Source organism: Aplidium turbinatum, chromosome 7, assembly GCF_918807975.1.
Source record: "Aplidium turbinatum chromosome 7, kaAplTurb1.1, whole genome shotgun sequence".
NCBI lineage: Eukaryota > Metazoa > Chordata > Ascidiacea > Aplousobranchia > Polyclinidae > Aplidium > Aplidium turbinatum.
The window spans coordinates 1,731,779-1,752,487 of NC_137478.1; the positions used below are offsets into that span (position 1 = coordinate 1,731,779).

General features: G+C 38.8%; 1 protein-coding gene across 1 annotated transcript; it reads right to left on the reverse strand.

Annotated features, from left to right (window-relative positions):
- Positions 1-17,006: 17,006 nt before the first annotated feature.
- On the reverse strand, positions 17,007-19,029 carry LOC145774483 (zinc finger BED domain-containing protein 5-like). The gene is made up of 4 exons (XM_082585739.1): positions 18,586-19,029; positions 18,259-18,398; positions 17,869-18,014; positions 17,007-17,431 (listed from the first exon to the last, which is right to left on the reverse strand). The coding sequence occupies exons 1-4, from the start codon at positions 19,027-19,029 to the stop codon at positions 17,007-17,009; spliced, it is 1,155 nt and encodes a 384-aa protein (XP_082441865.1).
- Positions 19,030-20,709: the final 1,680 nt, after the last annotated feature.

Below are 20,709 nucleotides of genomic sequence, written 5' to 3' on the forward strand. Positions count from 1 at the left end.
TCCCAAGTGATGGCACTGAAAGGAAGCACAACGTTTTAGTAATATAATTATGATGTTAGTTATAATGCAAAGAAATCGTACACTTCTAAATTTTTATTAAAAGCTATAATAACTAATTCTGATATGCGCTTGAGTACAGCTTGGATAACAAGATTAGTCTTTTGATATGTCTTTTGATTAAGTCTTTTGACTATTAAGTTGGCCTTGTTACCTGTTGTGTCCAAAATGGAGTTGAAAAAAATAATTGCATGTGTTTCTAGAACACTGTCTGCACAAGAAAATATCCTGTGGGCGAGAAAGAAGCCTTAGCATGCGTTTGGGCATGTGAAAAGTGGCGTAGGCCTACGTATTTGTGGTGTAGGCATTTTAAATTACAAACTGACCACAAAGCTTTAACACTACTACAGTTTACTGGTTCACACAGAGCATCCATGCGTATTCAAAGATGGAACGCCCGATTGATCCACTACGATTACACCATTGAATACCAGCCAGTAGTGTAGACCTTGTTGGTGCAGCACTATATGAACTGCGTATATAAACTCTATATCCTTGTGTTGTGTTTATTGCTGTGCATTTCATGTATTACTGTATTGTTGATTAATGTCTTAGGCTCTTTTAACAAATGGGGAATGTTGTGTCGTGCTTCACTGCACACGTGTTTTTTGATGATTCACGCTCTCCTCGATTGCCTTCAGGACGCATGCAAGCCTGCATGGCGGACGATGGCAATCGACTAGAAGGTGACACAGACTGAATGAAGATTGTTGAGCAGCGGTCACGTTTGGTAGAACGTACATTACATTACCATCGCACTGATTATGCCAAAGAACTCTCAACCACGTTATCTTGTCTAAATTGAAATCTTTCATTCCTCCGAAAACCGGAGTTCAATTATATCACTCGCTTGTGCATCCCCACATACAACTGTCAACATGCAATATTGTATGCATTATTGCATTGCAATAACAATATGGGGTTCCACTTTTAAGACATATGTCGATAAACTCCAAGCATTCCAAAACAAAGCAATACAAATAGTTGCAGGAGATAGATGGTCGGATCAAGTGACTCCACATTTCAAGCAACTAAATATTCTAATAAAGGTTTGTTCAAACTCGGAACTTCAAAATTAATGCATAAATATGAAAGCAATTCACTATCATGTACGTTTTCTAATTATTTAAAAAAGCAATTATGTTCATTCGCGAGTATGCTTTGAACTATGCTAAAGCTTTGAGTATGAATGCTCCTTTGTAGATGCATAAAACAACAGCTGGTATGTTGGGACATGGAGGTTTTTGCTATTCCACTTTTAGTGTAACTTCCGCTTCAATATTTTCGTTTTAATTACATTTCCAGAAACATGCAGAACCAGCACACAGCACCCCCTGAAATTTATCAATGAATTTATCCACTGAGAATGTACCACTGAGGCGTTTCCAAAAAGAGAGAAAAGTCACCAGACAGATATGGTGACTTGGTGGTTTATTGAGTTGAACTCCTGGCTCATTGAATGCTGAGCGTACAAAACTGGTACATTGTGTTTCATTTGTGGTACCCTGCGTGGTGTATATTTCGTAAGCCCTTGTAATAGTTTAAGATACTGCTGCGGTAATGCTACAGCATTCCTTCTTATTTCATTCATCATCATTCTTTTAATCCTCATTTTTTGGAAGGGCGAATGTGATGTATTTGAACTGCTGTCTTGTGGAAGGCCTGCTAAATTGCTTACGTCATAATTGTATGTGCGTGTGTGCCTTTGATAGTTCTGTCGCACTACTGGTTTCATTTTCATGCTAAGTTATAGCGTTTAATTCTGCAATAATTATGTTTATGAAAGTTCAATTAATATTCTATTCAAATTTAGACATAGCAATGGTTCAATGAATTAAAACCTTCTTAACCCATTTACGGCCGGTGTCTTTTTCAAAGGACATCGTTTTGAATGCATCAGTATTGCATCATCTTATTTTGATTAAAACATTTTGGACTTGCTAGTAGTTGTTTAGGGTCTGTTTTGGAAGGTGTTGATAAATATTTGCGAACAACGTACTTTTTCTGAATTTTGTAAAAGTTTGAAAATTGTTGAAAAATGTTTGAAAAAAACAGTTCAGAAGCCACCATATTGCAACACTGCCTTCGCTGGACAGGGCATGTCATGAGAAGGGACAATGAGGAAGAACAACCAGAGACAGGAAACCCCCCATCCCAGAAGACCAAAAATGAGATACAAAGATCAGCTGAAAGTCTCCCTCAACCATGCAAACATTAATCTGGATTCGTGGGAAAACCTTGCTAATGACAGATTACTCTGGAGAAAAATATCTTACGAAGGCATGGAAATTTTCGAAAAAAAAGGATACAAATAGCCCAAGAAAAACGAACACTAGAAAAGCTAAAACCACGTCCCTCCCTCCATACAATCCATAGCCCTCATACAATGTTACTTTTGCCCACGTCTTTTCCATCATACACTGGCTTCCAAACCCATATATGACATCACCATCTAAAGCCAAATTCGATTTGATGACGAAACCAATGCTAGGTCACGAGCTGGAGCCGACGACTGTCAGTGGCGTATCGCTATGGTTTGTGCTGCCCGCGGCGGGCCATGATTTTGCACCCCCCTCAACGCATGAAGTAGGAGCCATCAAATAGAATTCGAGCCAAATCCGTTTCAAAAAATATTTTTACTATGCTTTTTCGCTTAGGTTTAAAAATATTCTGCCGCCACAAGCTTCCGACCGGGGGGGGGAGTGCTTAATGGGGGGGCACCCTCCCACTAGCTTCGCGGATGGTTATCGTGAATATAATATGTTCAGACAATAACTTTGAAACGTCCTTCAAGAAAGATCTGACAAATTTCTACCAAATCAAACACCTTCTTATGTTAAGGTATCGCGAGATTTACATTTGACTATGTGGCCGGTGTCCTTTTAAAAGGCGAACAAAAAAATGCATCAAAAAAGCAAAAATCATCAAATTTTTTTAAACTAATTCAAAAGTTATGACAATACAACTTTGTGGCTGAAATATTTCCTAAAAAGAGCAATGGGAACTTGTGGCGGCTTTTAATGGGTTAAATAAGCGTGCGGCCTGCGGTTTTCACCCAGTTATTTATAACTGGCCCTCCTGTAATAAAGGTTGCGCACCCTTGGTTTGATCCATAGATGGAACAGAAGCTGAAGTGGGGAGACATGGGAGTTTTTGCTATTTAGCTTTTAGAAGCGTAACTTCCGCTTTAAAACTTTTGTTTAATTATATTTCTAGAAACATGCAGAACCAACACAAAGCACTCCCTTGGCGCCAAATGGGTCTCCAATGCCCAGGTTGGACGATCGATTTACAGGTCGGTATCGCTACGGCTCTCAACCAGGATATTATCCGGCTTCAACTCCACTTAACAATCCCACTTCTGTTACGGCCTTGCCACAAGGAAACATGCAAAACCGAAGTGCAACAAGACCAGTCCAAACCATGCACTGTGGCAACAACCCACGCACTCTCCCAGCTAGTTTTCAGGTGAAAGGAAATTAAATTTCCAATTGTTTTAGGATGCGACAGGAAAACTCCACGTAGGGTGCAATGTAGTTGGAATGGTGTGCTTGAATTTCTTAACTTTCTTTGAAATAGTCATTCACTTTATTTTCAATTCAGGTTCGTGTCAAAATTTTGTTGCATAAATATCTTCAATTTGTGGTGATATCGTTTATTTTTTTAATTGAGCTCTGAATTATGTTTTTGAGTATGCGGTAAGGCAAGGTAGCCAATCATAGTTGTCATCTTCAAGTAGGTTATATTGTATTTTGCAAGGATGACCACTCATTTTGAACCGATAGCAGGCTTATGACCCATTGACCCAATGATCATAGGTCAATCAATCTCACCACCCCATCACGGAGCTTTCTTTGACTATCCCACACACACTCAAGCTATCCGTTTTGACAGAGATGCAACATATTTAAGGAGTTAAGAAAATGTCAAAACTTAATTTACTTGCAGAGTGTTACCTTTAGCAGTGTCACAAGAGCTTGAACACCTTATTCATGATATTTTAGCAATTTCTTGGCATTGAAGCCAAAAAGTTAAACCGTTGTTTCGTTCTACTTTTCTTTCTGAGAGGGACCAACGCATTCTTAGGAGACCGACAACCGCTCCGCGCCGACGCGCATTGGCCTTTCAGCTGTTCATATCAAAGCGAAATCAATCCCTGTTCTCTACGGAAAGGTATATGTTTTTAAAAAGTCATAATATTCTAAAATGAGCCACATTGTTAGTTCGTTGTCGTCTGTGTGGCCGAGTGGTGAGAACGTTTGCGTGACGTTCACAAGACGTCGGTTCGACACCGCTACAGAGCACATGGTTGTTTCTCTGTGAATATACAATTGCATGCTAAAATAAGGATAACAGCTGACTTGAACACTATACAATACGTCCGATCGTTGTTTCTTGTGGTGTTGCATGTGTGATCACATTATTGCTGTCTTAGGCACAAAATGAACAGATTGCTACCACCTTTTGTGTTTGTTCGTCAGTTGTTGCTTGTTCGCAGGTCTGTGCAGTTTTATTGAATTTCAGTCATTTCTTATTAACATTTCACGAATAATTGTTTTGTTTAGATCAGGGGTCGGCAACCTTTCTTCAGTCGCGGGCCAAAACAAAACTGCGCAGATGTCAACGGGCCGTACAAGTTTTCCATTTGCACTTCCGTTTTCTTTACTTTTCATAATATTGTTAAAATTGGCGTTCTTATCAGAGTATCTCCATATTTAGCTACTATAGGCTTATATAGATTAATATAAAGAAAATTAGTAACAATTGGTAACGAAAAACACCAAGTACTTTATTTATTGACAGCACAACATTAATGTGATATTTGATGTTGTTTCCTGCCAGAAAGTTTCTGAAGGTCAGGTGATAGGTTGGATGAGGCAAGAATCATAACATCTTGCAAGTGGTCATCAGTAAGTTGTGTTCTCAACTTGCCGTTAAATATACGGTTAATTGACTATTACTAACGCAACTCATGTAGCCTGCAACTAGCATGCAGTAAATAGGCTAATATAACCGGACTTCAAGGTGAAACTGCCAAGTACCTTGATGCTACCTTCTGCAAGTTTAAGCTAAATTTTGCCCCAAACCTAGTTTACTATAACAAAGCGACCCGTGATCGATAGGTCGCGGGTACAAAGGCGCTTTGTGATAATTTCCTATGCTTGGTGGATTCTAACAAGCAGCAAATTCTTCAAAGACAAGAATCACTTGTTGAAAAAAACGGAAAAATGGAACTGGGAGTAAATTATAACTCTAAAAAATAAAGTAATTTAAAAGTCTGGACCGGCTGTCACTAAAAAGGCCAATTCCTGCTTCCTAAGCTACACATATTTCTAAATTATCAACCTTCAAACAAACTAATTCTTAAAACTTCAAATCTATCAAACTATCTGTCAGGCCTGCAACGTCGCTCTCTCTAAAATGCAGTTCGCAGAGAAAGAATATCAAGGAAATTCAAAATGGCGACAATGCCCTAACTAAGCATTGTTGCGGCATAAGTACACAGGCTACGTGATTACAAGTGAGTGTTACGGATAAATATGGAAAAGTAAAAATTGCGAAAGTTTTACATAACATTTAGTAATCTTAATTCGGTTATGTAAAACCAAATGGCAGCATAAAATAATGGGATGTTCGTTTTGGCCCGCCAACTACAATTTGCAAAAATGCTGCGGGCCGGATAATTTTGCTTGGCGGGCCGGATCCGGCCCGCGGGCCGTAGGTTGCCGACCCCTGGTTTAGATGAATTAAGTTATTTTCCTGAAGAGGGCAGAACGTTTTGCCGAAAACGTTTGAAATTATGTATCTATTTCATTTCTGTATTAATTTTGAATTATGCAATTCAATGTTATTAAGTTGTTATCGATTGTCTGTCTATAGTTTTTGAAAAGTACCTCTGTACCAAAGCTATGAAATAAAACATGATTATGATTGTCATGGGCACATTTTAGCGCTTGGTGAGCTGCTCATCTCTTATTACATCATATAGTGATTTAGAAGTGAAAGATTGCATTTTAATTAAAGAAATGACTTGTTTGCATGACGCGAACTGAACATACATTGGTATGTCCACGCAGCATTTGGCCGCAAGACTGAGGTAACACTTAGATTTAACTAATTTGGCATGCCCTGCCTATCTGCTTAACGTCTTTTCTTAATTTGTCACATGTTGCGCTTTTTTCCTTGTGGAATTAACCGCCATGTGATGTGCCTTTCTACCCTGCTTTGCCCTTTCATTCTGATGCATTTCGTTTTTCAATTTGTGTAGATTAGTTATTTATTTTCAATGAATAAGAAGCTACTATACCTTATTGCATAATTTAATATTTGCCAGATAAGGATATATCACTAAGTTTCTACAAGCTTGCATCTAACTACCCCTTGATTATTATAAACTATTATGTTCGTTCAGAGGATCGCTTGACTTTTCGTAAGATTACTGTTTAGGTTTGTTTAGAAAAGATGCTTGAAACAACTCAGACACTACAACCTTCAACGGCACTACCGAAGAGTCTCCACCTCTCATTAGCGATACCAAAAACACTCCATCCCTCACTGACGCTATAAAAAAATGATTCAACTCTTATTGGTAGTACCAAAAACACGCTGCTATATCATCATGCTTCTTATGCTCTTACATGTGCAGGAAATTAATTTAAAACAAAGCTTTTTTAATTATTTTATCTTGATAATGAGCTGTCATATTGTGTATTTTTCTGCAATCTATAAGCTACGTAATATCGTTGCTGCGAACACTTTATCTCTGTGGAAAATCTGTAAATAGTCCTTGTTTTGATAGTCCGTTACCTTATTACAATATGTGTGTGTGTGTATTAGTTTGTGTTTGTGATGTTGTTGGGTTCAGTCGTGTTCTCATTGCTTTAAGAATTGGCGCTCCAGTTGTTTCTGTAACGAGGAGGCGACTGCTTCTTAACTAATTCATCTACTTGTTTTAAAATATCAGGTTTGGTGGCCGTGCTTAACTATATTTATCGATGCATATACTTCAACATTAGATCTTTTCATGCACGTCTTAAACCGTTATGGTTTTGCCACCTTTTCCTTTTGTTGGTTTTGTTACTGTATTTATTTTTCATGATATCATTTCTTTTGCATTCTGACAAAGGAAAATAAATTGAAACGACATATTGTATAGTGTTCAAGTCAGCTGCTATCCTAATTTTAGCATGCAATTGTATATTCACAGAGAAACAACCACGTGCTCTGGAGTGGTGTTAAACCGACGTCTTGCGAACGTCACGCAAACGTTCTCACCACTCGGCCCCACAGCCGACAACGAACAAACAATGAGGCTCATTTTAGAATTTTTTATGACTTTTTGAATAACATAATTATATACCTTTAAGAAAACGGGTATTGATATGAACGACTGGAAGGCATGTCGGCGCGTAGCGGTCTCCTGAGAATGTGTTGGTCATCCTCTGAAAGAAAAGAAAACAACCGTTTAACTTTTTGCTTCAATACCAGGAAACTGCTAAAACATCATGAATAAGGTGCTCAAGCCATTTTTATGCTGCAAAGTTGACACTGCTAAAGGTAACAACTTTGCAATTACATCAAGCTTTGACATTTTCTGAACTCCTTAAAAATGTTGCAACTTTTGTCAAAACGGATAGCTTGTGTGTGAGTGGGATAGTCAAGGAATTGAAGGAAAGCTCCATGATCGGGTGGTGAGATTGATTGACCTATGATCAACGGGTCATAGGCCTGCTACCTGCTCAAAGTGGGTGGTTGACCTTGCAAAGTACAATATAACATACTTGAAGATGGCGACTGTGATTGCGGTAAGGCAAGGTAGCCATACTTAAAAGCATAATTCAGAGCTCAATTAAAACGCAAGCGATATCGACCACAAATTGAAGATATTTATGCAACAAAATTTTGATACGAATCTGAACTGAAAATAAAACGAATAACTAATTAAACGAAATTAAGTTTTTGGCAGCCGATTGTAGCATCGAATAGACAGCGATAGACACGTGTTTCGCCCATGAGGCTGGGCTCATCAGTATCGCACCGTATGTGTTGAATTGTTTTATTCGCAAGAGTACAAACAAACATAGCCAGGTCGAAGACTTTAAGAAACCGGCCTGCCACACCTCGCGGCGGCGGGGAGCGGCGTGATGTATGGGGTGACGATGCACCCGGAGGGTTAAGTCCACCAGCTTATGTCGCGAGGGCCAGGCTGGGGAGTCGAGGTACCTGTGGAGGGAGAGTGTGGATCGAAACACTATATGGCCCGTCCGCAAATCTAGAATGGCGGAGCGGGCCAGGGAGACAGGCTCTTTCTGCATAGCCCAGAATGAAGCCCTGCGACGGACCGGGCAACCCGTCGCGTGTGGACGCTGGAACCGGCAGTAATTGACCGCCGGGCAGCGCCCACGTCTCCTTCACGCGTCCTCGCGCAGGTACTTTGACTCTTATACCCGGTCTGCCAGTAGGCATGCTTCATACCCGTATCATGCTTCTACATTAGGCGAGGCATCCGACAAGGATGCCCTCTGAGCATGCTCTATTTTATAATATGCGCCGATGTACTCACACGCCGCATAGAGAGCAATGCATCAATAAAAGGCTTCTCCAAAAATAAAAAAGCAATAAAAATCGAACAATACGCAGACGACACAACGTTTATCACAAATAACCTTAATTCTATTACTGAAATACTTAAAGAATTAAAACTTTACCAACAAATCTCAGGACAAAAAATTAACGAAAATAAAACACAAATGCTTGTATCACAACCTGAGTTACAAAGTGAAGTACAGCAACATTACCCACATATTCACATTCAAAATGAAATAAAAATCCTTGGAATTTGGTTAGGAAACAACAAAAAACTAGACACTCTTAACTGGGAAAAAGTCATAACAAACTAAAACGACTGCCAACATTCATAAATTTCGACCACTCTCCCTTCTAGGAAAAATCACCATAATAAATACTCTCCTCGTGCCTATATCTCTTCACATGGGAAGGGTTCTTTACCCACAAAAAAAGCATATCCAATCCTTAAACAAAATCTTATACAATTTTCTATGGTATCCATCTCCAATTGAGCAATTAAGCAGAACAAAAATCATTGCAGAAATTAAAAACGGAGGATTAAAAAGTGAGTGACATGGAAACAAAATTTCAAACCAGTAGAGCTGACAGAATTAGACACCTGTCCACACTCGATAAAGCTACAGAACTATGGCATGAGTGGGCAAAGTACAATCTAAACTATAAAATAAGGCACATCAACCAAAAATTATATAACCTAAGTGAACCACACTCTGATTGCCCAAATTCGTTTTATTCTGATATATTCCGCACTTTTCTCCAACTCCGAAAACACAATCTTGACTGGACTGATATATCATATAATACAATATACACAACCCTAAAAACACAAAAAGAAACTAAAACTGAAATTAAGAGCCAAAACAATGAACCAATAAACTGGTCAGAAATGCTCCTTAAGAAAAATATCAAACCATACTTTTCAAACTCTGACATATCGATCTGTTATCGAATAGCCACATTCAGCTTTTAAATGGGGCGATTTTTACAAACAATCTAACTCATGGCGTTGCAGCCAGAACAAAATTACTCAGTGCAAATTTTGCAAAATGGCTGTTGACAATATAAAACACCTGTTAACTGAATGTACCTTCACGAAATCAATTTGGACAAAAATAGAAAAGCTATATCATTCAATAACAAAACAAAAGATTAAACTTACAACTGATATAATCCTATACAACCATTTTCCAAGCAGACAGGCAGACAACCTACTGATTCTGCTGATCCTAAATACAGTTAAGAGTACCATAATTAAAAAGAAAATTTCACTAGACATTGGAGATAAATATATGTGGGACAACAAAAAGTTTACCAAAACAACCCTCTGGGTTATTAAAACAAAAAATTAAAGAATATCTTCAAAATGACACCTCTGTAATACCGACGCCCCTTACAAACTCCCCACACTGTAGCATAAGTCGAACATGACAACCAAGAACCCACTGTTCTCGAAAGAATTCTGCTATTAATTGTTATCATTTGCAGTGTATGTACCTGACTTGTGAATTTTATGAAATGCGCCATAGTAAATGATACTAATTCACACATACCATCTGCATGTAGCATCATTGCACTACAAGAGAGCAATGAGGCAACATTCAGATCCTTCTTCGTTTATGCAATTGCATGCATTACATTATATTCCTACTTATTGATTTGTTTATTTTTTGACTACAAATGTGCGTTGTGGGACGCACAGTAACATAGACACTTTTATTATGACTGGTAATGTGTTACCTACCTGCCTGCGCAATGCATCTGATTTAATGTCGAACACAACAACGCCTTTTGGCATATGCATGATAAGAATATCTTTTGGGCTACTATTGTATGAACGTATTTGTTAGATGACCGTTATTGTGGAGATAAAACACTAGCCTCAAATATAAAAGTGATATCATAGCTACAATGAATTTCCAAATCTATCGCATGCCTTTGATCTCTTAATTCAGGTATAACATATACTGTGCAACAGATTGGTATCAATAATATGAGTGCATTCACCAATTGCTTCTTTTGTATTGTTTACTGTACAACTGTTTTTACTTTTCAATAAAAAAAATAAATAAAAAAAAACAGCCTCATGGGCGAAACACTTGTCTATCGCTGTCTATTCGATGCTACAATCGGCTGCCAAAAACTTAAACGTTTATTGGAGGTCTCAATGGCTAGCGTGGAAGCTACACCGTTCTGGTTAGCGAAGCGTTACTGCTGCTCGCTGTGCTAGTGAGTAATCAGCCTTGTGCTGATAGCCAGGAAGAACGCCTTTCTTCATAATTAAACGAAAGTTAAGAAATTCAAACACACCATTCTAACTACATTGCACCCTACATGGAGTTTTCCTGTCACATCCTAAAACGATTAGAAATTTAATTTCCTCTCACCTGATGACCAGCTCGGCGAGTGCGTGTGTTGTTGCCACACTGCATGGTTTGGACTGGTCTTGTTGCGCTTCGGTTCTGCATGTTTCCTTTTGGCAAGGCCGTAACAGAAGTGGGATTGTTAGGTGGAGCCAAAGTCGGCGAAAATCCTGGTTGAGAGCCGTAGCGATACTGACCTGTAAACCTGGGCACAGGATTTGGTGGCAACCATTTGAGTTGGTGGCAGAGACAAAGTGGGGTATGCGATACCCCGACATTAGGGAAACCACTAGAAACAAAGAAAAATATTGTGAACATTATGAGCAAATATCAATGTACATGGTTAAACCAAAATAAATTCAATGCGCAAGAAAGTATGGTTTGCAGATGTTGTCAAGGCTGTTAGAAATGCTGTTGAAACCTACAGAAAACCTCCATTGATAACAACGTATGAACTCATATAGTATACATACGACGGGCAATGATGGATTGCGATTGGACATGGTGTGGAGGGTCATCAAATTTTGGATGGACTCGATCGGTGCTGGGTATGTAAGGTGGCCGGTAATCGAGTTGTGAGGGAGCTGTACTTGGAGCCCAGGGGGTGCTTTGTGCTGGTTTTACATGTTCCTAGAAATATAATTAAACAAATTTGTTAAAGCGGAAGCTGCACATCTAAAAGTTGAATAGCAAAAACTCCCATTCTCACCACAATAGCTGCTGTTCAATCCATCGATTAAACGATTAGAAATTTAATTTCCTTTCACCGGATGACTAGCTGGGAGAGTGCGTGGGTTGTTGCCACACTGCATGGTTTGGACTGGTCTTGTTGCGCTTCGGTTTTGCATGTTTCCTTGTGGCAAGGCCGCAACAGAAATGAAATAGTTAGGTAGAGCCGAAGCCGGAGAAAATCCTGGTTGAGAGCCGCAGCGATGCTGACGTGTAAACCTGGGTTTTGCATGTTTCCTTGTGGCAAGGCGGTTGGATCATTAGTCGGAGCCGAAGCTGGAGGAATCTCTGATTGAGCTATAGCGTTACTGATGCTCAAATTGATCGTCCACCCCGTGCAAAGGAGACCCACTTGGGTTGATGGCAGAAACGTATTGGGGTATGCGATACCCCGACTTTGGGGAACCACTAGAAACAAAAGTTAGTAAACATTATGAACAAATATCAATGTACATTTTGAAAACAAAAAAACTATTCTAATGCGCAAGAAAGTATAGCTTCTGAACTGTTGGAAACACTATTGAAACCTCCAGGAGATTGATAGCAACAACGTATGTATATTAGTATAGCCTACGTACGACGGTCAGTGATGGGTTGCGATTGCACGTAGTAAGGAAGAACATCAAATTTTGGATGGACTCGATAGGTGCTGGGTATGCAAGGTGGCCGGGTCATCGAGCTGCGAGGGAGCTATAGTTGGAGCCCAGGGGGTGCTTTGTACTGGTTCTGCATCTTTCTGGAAATGTAATTAAAACGAAAATATTGAAGCGGAAGTTACACTAAAAGTGGAATAGCAAAAACCTCCATGTCCCAACATACCAGCTGTTGTTTTATGCATCTACAAAGGAGCATTCGTACTCAAAGTTTTAGCTTAGTTTAAAGCATACTCGAGAATGAACATAATTGCTTTTTAAAATAATTAGAAAACGTACATGATAGTGAATTGCTTTTGTATTTATGCATTAATTTTGAAGTTCCGAGTTTGAACAAACCTCTATTTTAAGAACATTTAGTTGCTTGAAATGTGGAGTCACGTGATCCGACCATCTATCTTCTGCAACTATTTTTATTGCTTTGTTTTGGAATGCCTGGAGTTTGTCGACATATGTCTTTAAAAGTGGAACCCCATATTGTTATTGCATATTTGTATGTGGGGATGCACAAGCGTGTGATATAACTGAAGTCTGGTTTTCAGAGGAAGGAAAGATTTCAATTTAGACAAGATAACGTGGTTGAGAGTTCTTTGGCACAATCGATGTTCCCAACAGGTATTTGTCGCAGTTTAGCGACACATTTCAAAATTGGTACATCTTGTTTCTTGCACTGTCCAACGCAGACAGTTCTAACACAGCCGTATGCTTAAACACATGATTTAAAATACGATAAACAACGTTTCACCTTCTCATCACAATTCATTTACAAATTCAATAAAGGCCTGCAACACTAAAGTGACTGACCTGTGGTGTGACGTAACCACCATTGTCAGGCGTGATAGGATTAGCGATGGCGTTAAGAGTGCCTTGGTTCTGGTGGGTCGGTTGTGGCAGGTGGTATCTGTACGCGTTCAGGTGGTGAGTTTCAATCCCAATGTATTCCTGGTAAAAATAACACAGTTTCTTATTTACTGTAGTCGTGTATTCTTCAGGACTGAACAGATTATTTTTACATTTTTGAACATTTTAAGTAAACCACTAATGAAATGCAGATCACACCATCAGCTGCGTCATATTGCATGACTGGTTGGTGATGAAATAACAATGACCATGATGGTAGTCAACTCACTGCATTTGTTAGCTCAGCATTTCGACTTTGCTGCAGTCGTTGATTCCAGCTTCGACCTATACAATCTCAACATCTCCAGACTATTGCAGCTACACTATGTTGTAATGTAGGCCATGATTGGCTGCTAATTCACCATGATTAGCAACGTAACGCACCATGATTAACTACGTAACTCACCAATAACATGATTAAATAGGCAACTCATGATTAGCAACGTAACTCACTATGATTGGTTCTGTGACTCACCATGATCTGTTCCTCCATGAAGTCACAGCCAATCTGTTTCGAAGAAAATATATGATTGTTATTGTGACTCACCATGGTCTGCTTTTCCATGAATGTCCCGCCAATCTCACGCAAATACGACAAACTGCACGCGCGTCGTCCTCCGGATCGAATAAAATGTACCATTTGCGTTGCTGGCAAATTCAAAAGGTGAACACTTGACTGGTCCTCCATCAAATATACCCATGATGAGCTGAACAAAAAACAATTTTATTAGCTTACAACTCAGATTTTTGATGGTCAGTGTTGTATGACCAATCTTATGATAATATCAAAGCTTAAGGTAATATCAATAGTTGATGAAGGCATAACAAAATGTTAATGAATTTCAGATTAACAAGGGTAATATTTGTAACAATGCACAATAGGGTCAGTCGTTTTTAACCTATTTTTTCGAAATTCAAAAAAGGCTAGTCATAAAAAGTGGCATATACATAAAAAAGTTCCGTGTATATTTTTTATCAGTTTGGAGGTGCATCTTCTGCCGCCGCAGGGTGGTCAAACTTTCTATTTTTCAAAAAGAGGGAAATTTCACCTTCTATTTTAACTCGCTTGTTTTTTGAGCAATGACAAATTGCATCTCAAATTGGTGAAAATTCAGCATTTTGGTCGTCGATGCGGGGGCAGTAAACCGCTTCAAATATGCCTTTTTACATAGGAAAGTTCTGGGTACATCCCACTTACAATTTAAGTTATAACTAGCCAGAAGAAAAATAATAAAAAAATTATCTTAAAACGGAAAGTGAAATTTTCTTTTTGGATCAAAAATGTCCCACCCTATTGCACTTTTTGCACTTACTGCTTTTTTTGTTGTAGCTTATAGCGGTTGCACAAGCCAACTTGACACCACGCAACGAAAGAGAGCAAGACTGGTCTGTCGAAATTAAGCCTTATTCAAATAGAAAACTGATTGCTTATCAATCTTGAAACTGAAACCCATCACGAGAGTTTCTACAGTTGGAGCACACTGATCATCTTGATAAGTATTGAAACTGCTTTACTAAGTCCGACTGCACGTTGAAACTTCATGAAACATGTAACAAACTTATATATTGAAAACCAACTCATTCCATAACTTATCGAAAGTTGCATACTCAGCGTTAAGACTCCCACTAGTTTTTCCTCTGGAAGTGAGACGCTTGCCGTCGCAATTTAAGAACCAGCTTTTAGATTACAAACATGGCTCTGACTTGTTGATTACACACAGCACAAAACAGACCAACAAAGCAGATAGACATAAAATCATGTCAATGTAACGTAATGCGAGAGAGCAAGTAATCTGTGAGAGCGTTCTGTGAAATTTCAGCCTGAGGATTTGCAAGCAACGCAGAGAAAAAACATTGAGCCTGTAATTCCGCCGATTGCAGAACCAATTATTTATGAAAAGACCTAACCAACTCAGTTGCCGAGCGGTTTCGCCTTCGGCTCTGGTTATGGTAGATCTGAGATCGATTCCAGGTCGGGTCAAACCGAAGACTTTAAAACGGTACCGATTGTGTTCTATACTGCATAGCGCAGTGAGAATGAGTCGGGTGATAATGTGATAACGTCGTAAACCTGATGTAACTTAAAAATGAGCCTTGTCGCTAAAAGACAGCTGTTGTAAAGCAACAATAAATAAAACCTTTACATTATTATTATTATTATGAAAAGACGTGTGCAGTGGCCGCAGGAGCTACAAATCTATTCTTTGGCGAGTCTCTTACAAGTCACCAGTTTATTATTATTTGTGAACTGAGCAAATGGCCTTTGAGCAAGGGACAACTGATCTAGCAACATTTCATGAAGTTGTAACATGTACCATGGCTGAAGTTGGTTAATTAAATTCAACGCAAATCAATTTTATTTTTTATTGCTGGCGAGAACAAGTAGCCTAGAGAACGTTAAGGTGAACACAAGAATGATGAGTCTTAGCAAGTCGAAACTTTGCATGTCACAAGTTAGCGAATTCAATTTAGCAATTGATAAGCAAGCAAGTCCACACTAAACAAGAAAATCTATTGTTCTGAGTTGCCAGCAGCTGAAATGTAATTGCTGAGCTGAAGCACTAGCTGAGTTGTCGTATGCTAAGTGGTCTGACGACCTCCTTTGAAAGCAAACATGAACCAGCAGCCCTTTAGATTGTTGTGCCTCACAAATTTCTTAATACTACACCAGGCTACGCAATACGCATCCTGAAATAAAGAAGCAAGCGTCCATGTGGAAGTAATCTTCTTTTACAGTAGAATAGTATGGTGCAAGGCTACTCAACTGGCGGACCGCGGACCAAATCCGGACTTTCTGGGTGTTGATGGTGGACTTTGAGCTTTTGGAAGAAAAAGCTCATTGCCACGTTTCATGGATTCTTTAAACAGACTTTTACTAGGAGGAAGCAATTTTTACTGTAATTATCCTAGTTGCTGGGGTGCTTCGACTCCCAGATTCTCCAACACTTTCTCAGAATTCAATTCGAGTTACATTTACTTAAAAAAGTAGTTTGGTAGAAATAGTTTAACATTCGTGGTTGCGTGTTAAATAATTTATTCACCAGACTGCTCAAAGTATTCAACTTGTCAAGCTGGACCTTTGTTAAGATTAGTTGAGCAACCCTGGTATAGTGCATAGTAGTATAATGATAGGTAGCCACTTTAACAAGTCGAAATTCTGCCACTGAAATTGACTAGAATGAAACCGTCAACCAATCATAAGCTACGGTTTAAGTGACGTAAAAAATGGCGAAAAGAAGATGATAGAACGCAAATTAAGTGATGGATTTTTTGTCAGCTGGTTGGCTTAGGGCAGGGGTTCCCAACCTTTTTATGTTCTCGTACCACTTAGCCACCACGGATTGTCAACACGTACCACTATTTTCAAAACAACTAATTCGATCCAATATTAAATTATTTGCAAGATGGTGAATCTGGATGTAAAGTCAGCGAAAGTAGCAAAGTTACCAACAAAACATCACAGAGTCCATTACGCCACACAGCACAGAACGCATCAGAATTACAAAGAAAAAGACACAACTAAACACAAACACAATACAACTAAATTTAATGAGGTTTTTGTTTTTGTTTATCTTTCACCAGTTGATCGATGCGTGGCGTAACTTTGCTAATAGCACATCTGAAGTCATGTCCACTGTCCAGGGGCATTTAGTCGGTTTCGACTTTTTGATTTGATGTTCATAAGAATAGAAAATCCCTGCTCGCATTCCCAAGTAGCCTAGAAGGAAAAATCAGTAGGAACAGGGTGGGAAGCTAGCGTTGGGTATGAAGAAGCCATACTAAGGCAGAAGTTTATTGCAGAACATTCTTTGCGTTGTTTTTTTGCTGTCTGATCCTTCTGCATGTCTATCAGTTCCTCTTGTTCCCCTGTACCGACAGGTAGGTCGGCTGGGTCCACTGAGAAAGGATCTGTGATGTATGGGAAGCTTGTGGTATCTGGAAAGTAGTGCTGCAATTCAGCAGTTAGCAGCGAGAGGTGCTGGGTAATTTCTCTGGAAAATTCATCACTGATTTCCATTTCAAGGGCTGACAGAAATTTAAACATACCATAGCGCTTGTTTTCCACATTTTTCCTCCATAATTCCAGCTTTCGGATAAAAGCTCCCAGTTTCGAAACAACGTCTACGACAGTGCAGTTTTGCCCTTGCAATAACAGATTTAAATGATTGAACGCTTCAAATCATGGCGACCTTTATACACAGGCCATGGCAACGTGCAGCTTAAAATTTGACTGAAGGCCGATCTGTTAGTAGCTAAAATCGCGAGTATAAGTTGATGGTTTGAGTATTAGTTGATAAATAGAGTCTTTGTCTATATTTTGTGAGAGTTTGAGTTACTTTTGTAGCCTACTGTTTTTACCATTCAAATAACGGAATAGATTTTGGCACTTGTACTGGAAATCCAAAAAGCGTCTGTCAACACCAGTATTTCGGAAAATATTGTCATTTTTTCAACATAATTTTAGGAGTTTTGCAGTGATTTGGGATTCAGTGATCACACTTTGGCAATTTAAATTGTTTAAATTGTCATTTAAAAGGAATATAAAGTGAATTTAGCTTAAACTTCAAAATTGAAAATACATCGGCCTTCAGTCAGCCTTCCAGTTCGTACGTTGTCAAGGCCTGTGTATACAGATTGCCATGCTTCAAATATATCTGACAAATAAGCCAATCTTGCAATGAATTCCTCCTCCGTCCTCCAGATCGTTTTGAAATTTATGGTTTTTCTGTTGGAAAAATAAAAGTAATTCATTTCTCATTTCCAAAAGACGCTTAGTTGTATTTCCTCGAGAGAGCCAGCGCACTTCTGTGTGATAGAGGAGACAAGTGTGGTCTGAGCCGAGATCTTCACAAAGAACCTTAAACAATCGAGTATTTAAAGCTGATGTTTTAACAAAATTTACGATTTTGACTACTCTGTTCAAGCACATTAACAACTTTGCAGGAAGAACCTTTGTGCAAAGAGCAAACCTGTGTATGAAACAGTGAACGCTTATGACGCGAGGTGACACAGCTTTGACATGGGCTTGAAATCCAGACTTTCTACCGAGCATAGAGGGAGCTCCATCTGTCGTACATCCGACAAGATTTCCCCAATCCAGTTCATTTTTCTTGAAAAAGTTATCCAAAGAGTTGAAAATATCTTTTTCTTTTGATGTAGTGGACACCTCATGATTCAACAATAGGCTAATTCCATTTTTACAGCATCGTTCTGTGTAAAGCGGACGTAGACAAGCAGTTTGTGACATCTGTGGATTCATCAATTTGTCAGGCAAATCCAAACTTCGCATCTCTTACTCCTGCGATCACTTGGTCAGTGATATCAACTGACATTTCCTCGATGCGTCGTTTCACAGTATTGTTAGAAAGCGATACACTATCCAACTTTGCCACTGAATCTTCTCCAATCAAATTTCTGACTAATATCTTTGCTGCTGCCAAAACAAGTGACTCTGCAATGACATGAGCTGTTTTGTTTTGGGCCACCAGAAGAGATACTTCATAGGATATCTTCACAATTCCGGGATTATTTCGGTAAAACTGGCCTGTGTGATCCATGCGCTGTCGCTTCACATTCTCCCCAAGTCGCTCAAAATAACTCTTATCTCGATTCATCTTATCTGCATGATTGGACTCAAGATGCCGCTTAAGCAAACTTGGTTTCAAAGCTGCATTTGAAAGGGTTTTCATGCAGATCACGCACTGAGATATCTCCACGATGTTGAACAGCAATGAAGCCATACTTAATATAATCTGCCCTGTACTTTCGCTTCGACATTTTCAAATATTTAGACAAAAATGTAATGCTGTTCAGGATTCAGCCATTAGGCCTACACGTCGGAAAACCAACATCAGAATAAACGCAATTCTGCAATTGCACAGACCACATTGCACACGTAATAGTTCGTCACAGACACCATTCACATTGCACACATAATAGTTTCGTCACATACACCATTAAGTTCGCAAAGCAGCGTTGTATTAATAACAATGACAGCAGGGAGCAAGATCGACAAAAATAGCTTACTGAGTGCAGAGAATTTAGTACGGAAAGAAATAAAAGTGTTGTTCGCATATTTTAGAAACTCAAAATTAAGTAATTGTTGTAATAGGCCTACTTTATTTGACAGTACTACTACATATCGCATGCAAAGGAGAGCTGCTCGCGTACCACCTGAAAAGTTCCCGCGTACCACTAGTGGTACGCGTACCACCGGTTGGGAACCCCTGGCTTAGGGGTTAGGGTTAGGGCTAGAAATAGTCATTTCATTGACGCGTGTTCGATTCTCACCACTGCTATTGCTCTTTTTCTTCTGTAATTACCAAATAAAGTTCAAAACAAGCATTAACTCTCTGGATGAGTGCTAGAAGGGTCACAATTGGACGGTAGCCTCTTATAACACGTTCTGATTGGTTGGCGGTTGCATTGTAGTCAATTTCAGTGGCAAAATTTCGACTTGTTAAAGTGGCTACAATAATGATATGGAGTATAGACAAATAAAACCTAACAACCATACGGCATTTCACATCTTAAAGTAACATGAGAATAAACTAAAAATGCCAAACGTTTTCGGTCATATTCATGTTAGCCCTTTTGAAGTAACCAAATAACTGATGTCCTACATGAATGCAAATTTCAAAACTGATCTACATTAACAAAATCAAAAATAGAAACGCATAAGAATGCAGCGGCAATGCAGAGGAGAGGCAAAATCACATGGCGCTTAATTACGCAAGATAAAACACACATCAATGACACAAAATTACGTGAATACCTATAGCAGATAAGAGGCGTCTTCGGCAAACAACTGCCCATTGAGGCGAGGGTTGCAAGATTTTATGAGCTAAGCCTCATGGATTTTAGTATCAAATTCGATAATGCATTTACGTAAAATTATAAAAGACTCCAGAGATTGTTTATTGGCTGAATGAATCAACTTGAATTTTAATTTTGAATTGTTGAATATTTTTGAATTACTTTGACTCGGTATGTTATTTTGATATAATTTTAGCATTTTATATTTTTTTTACATTAGAAAACTCTGCTACATCCATTGCTATTATTCTATTCCAGTAGGTTAGTTTGAATTTTTTAATTTTATATATTTTTAGCGTTTTATAAATTTTTTTACATTTTAAATAATTAAAAAAAAAACTCTGCTTAATCAATGCGCAGTAACCTATTTACAAAACATCAGGTTTTAAAAGGCAACTTTTCCCGAATCTTGATGATGCTTTTCATAATATTGCATTTTGGGCTGATATTCTCAACAACATGACTAGCTTAAGGTGTTGCGACAGTGCCATATTTTAATTTGAAGTTGTATTAAAAAAATGTCAAGTTTGTAAAACTTCTCGTTTAAACCTCCAATAAGGCAATCCTGTTTGTCGTGCAAGATGAGGCCTAGCGTTTGGCTTCTT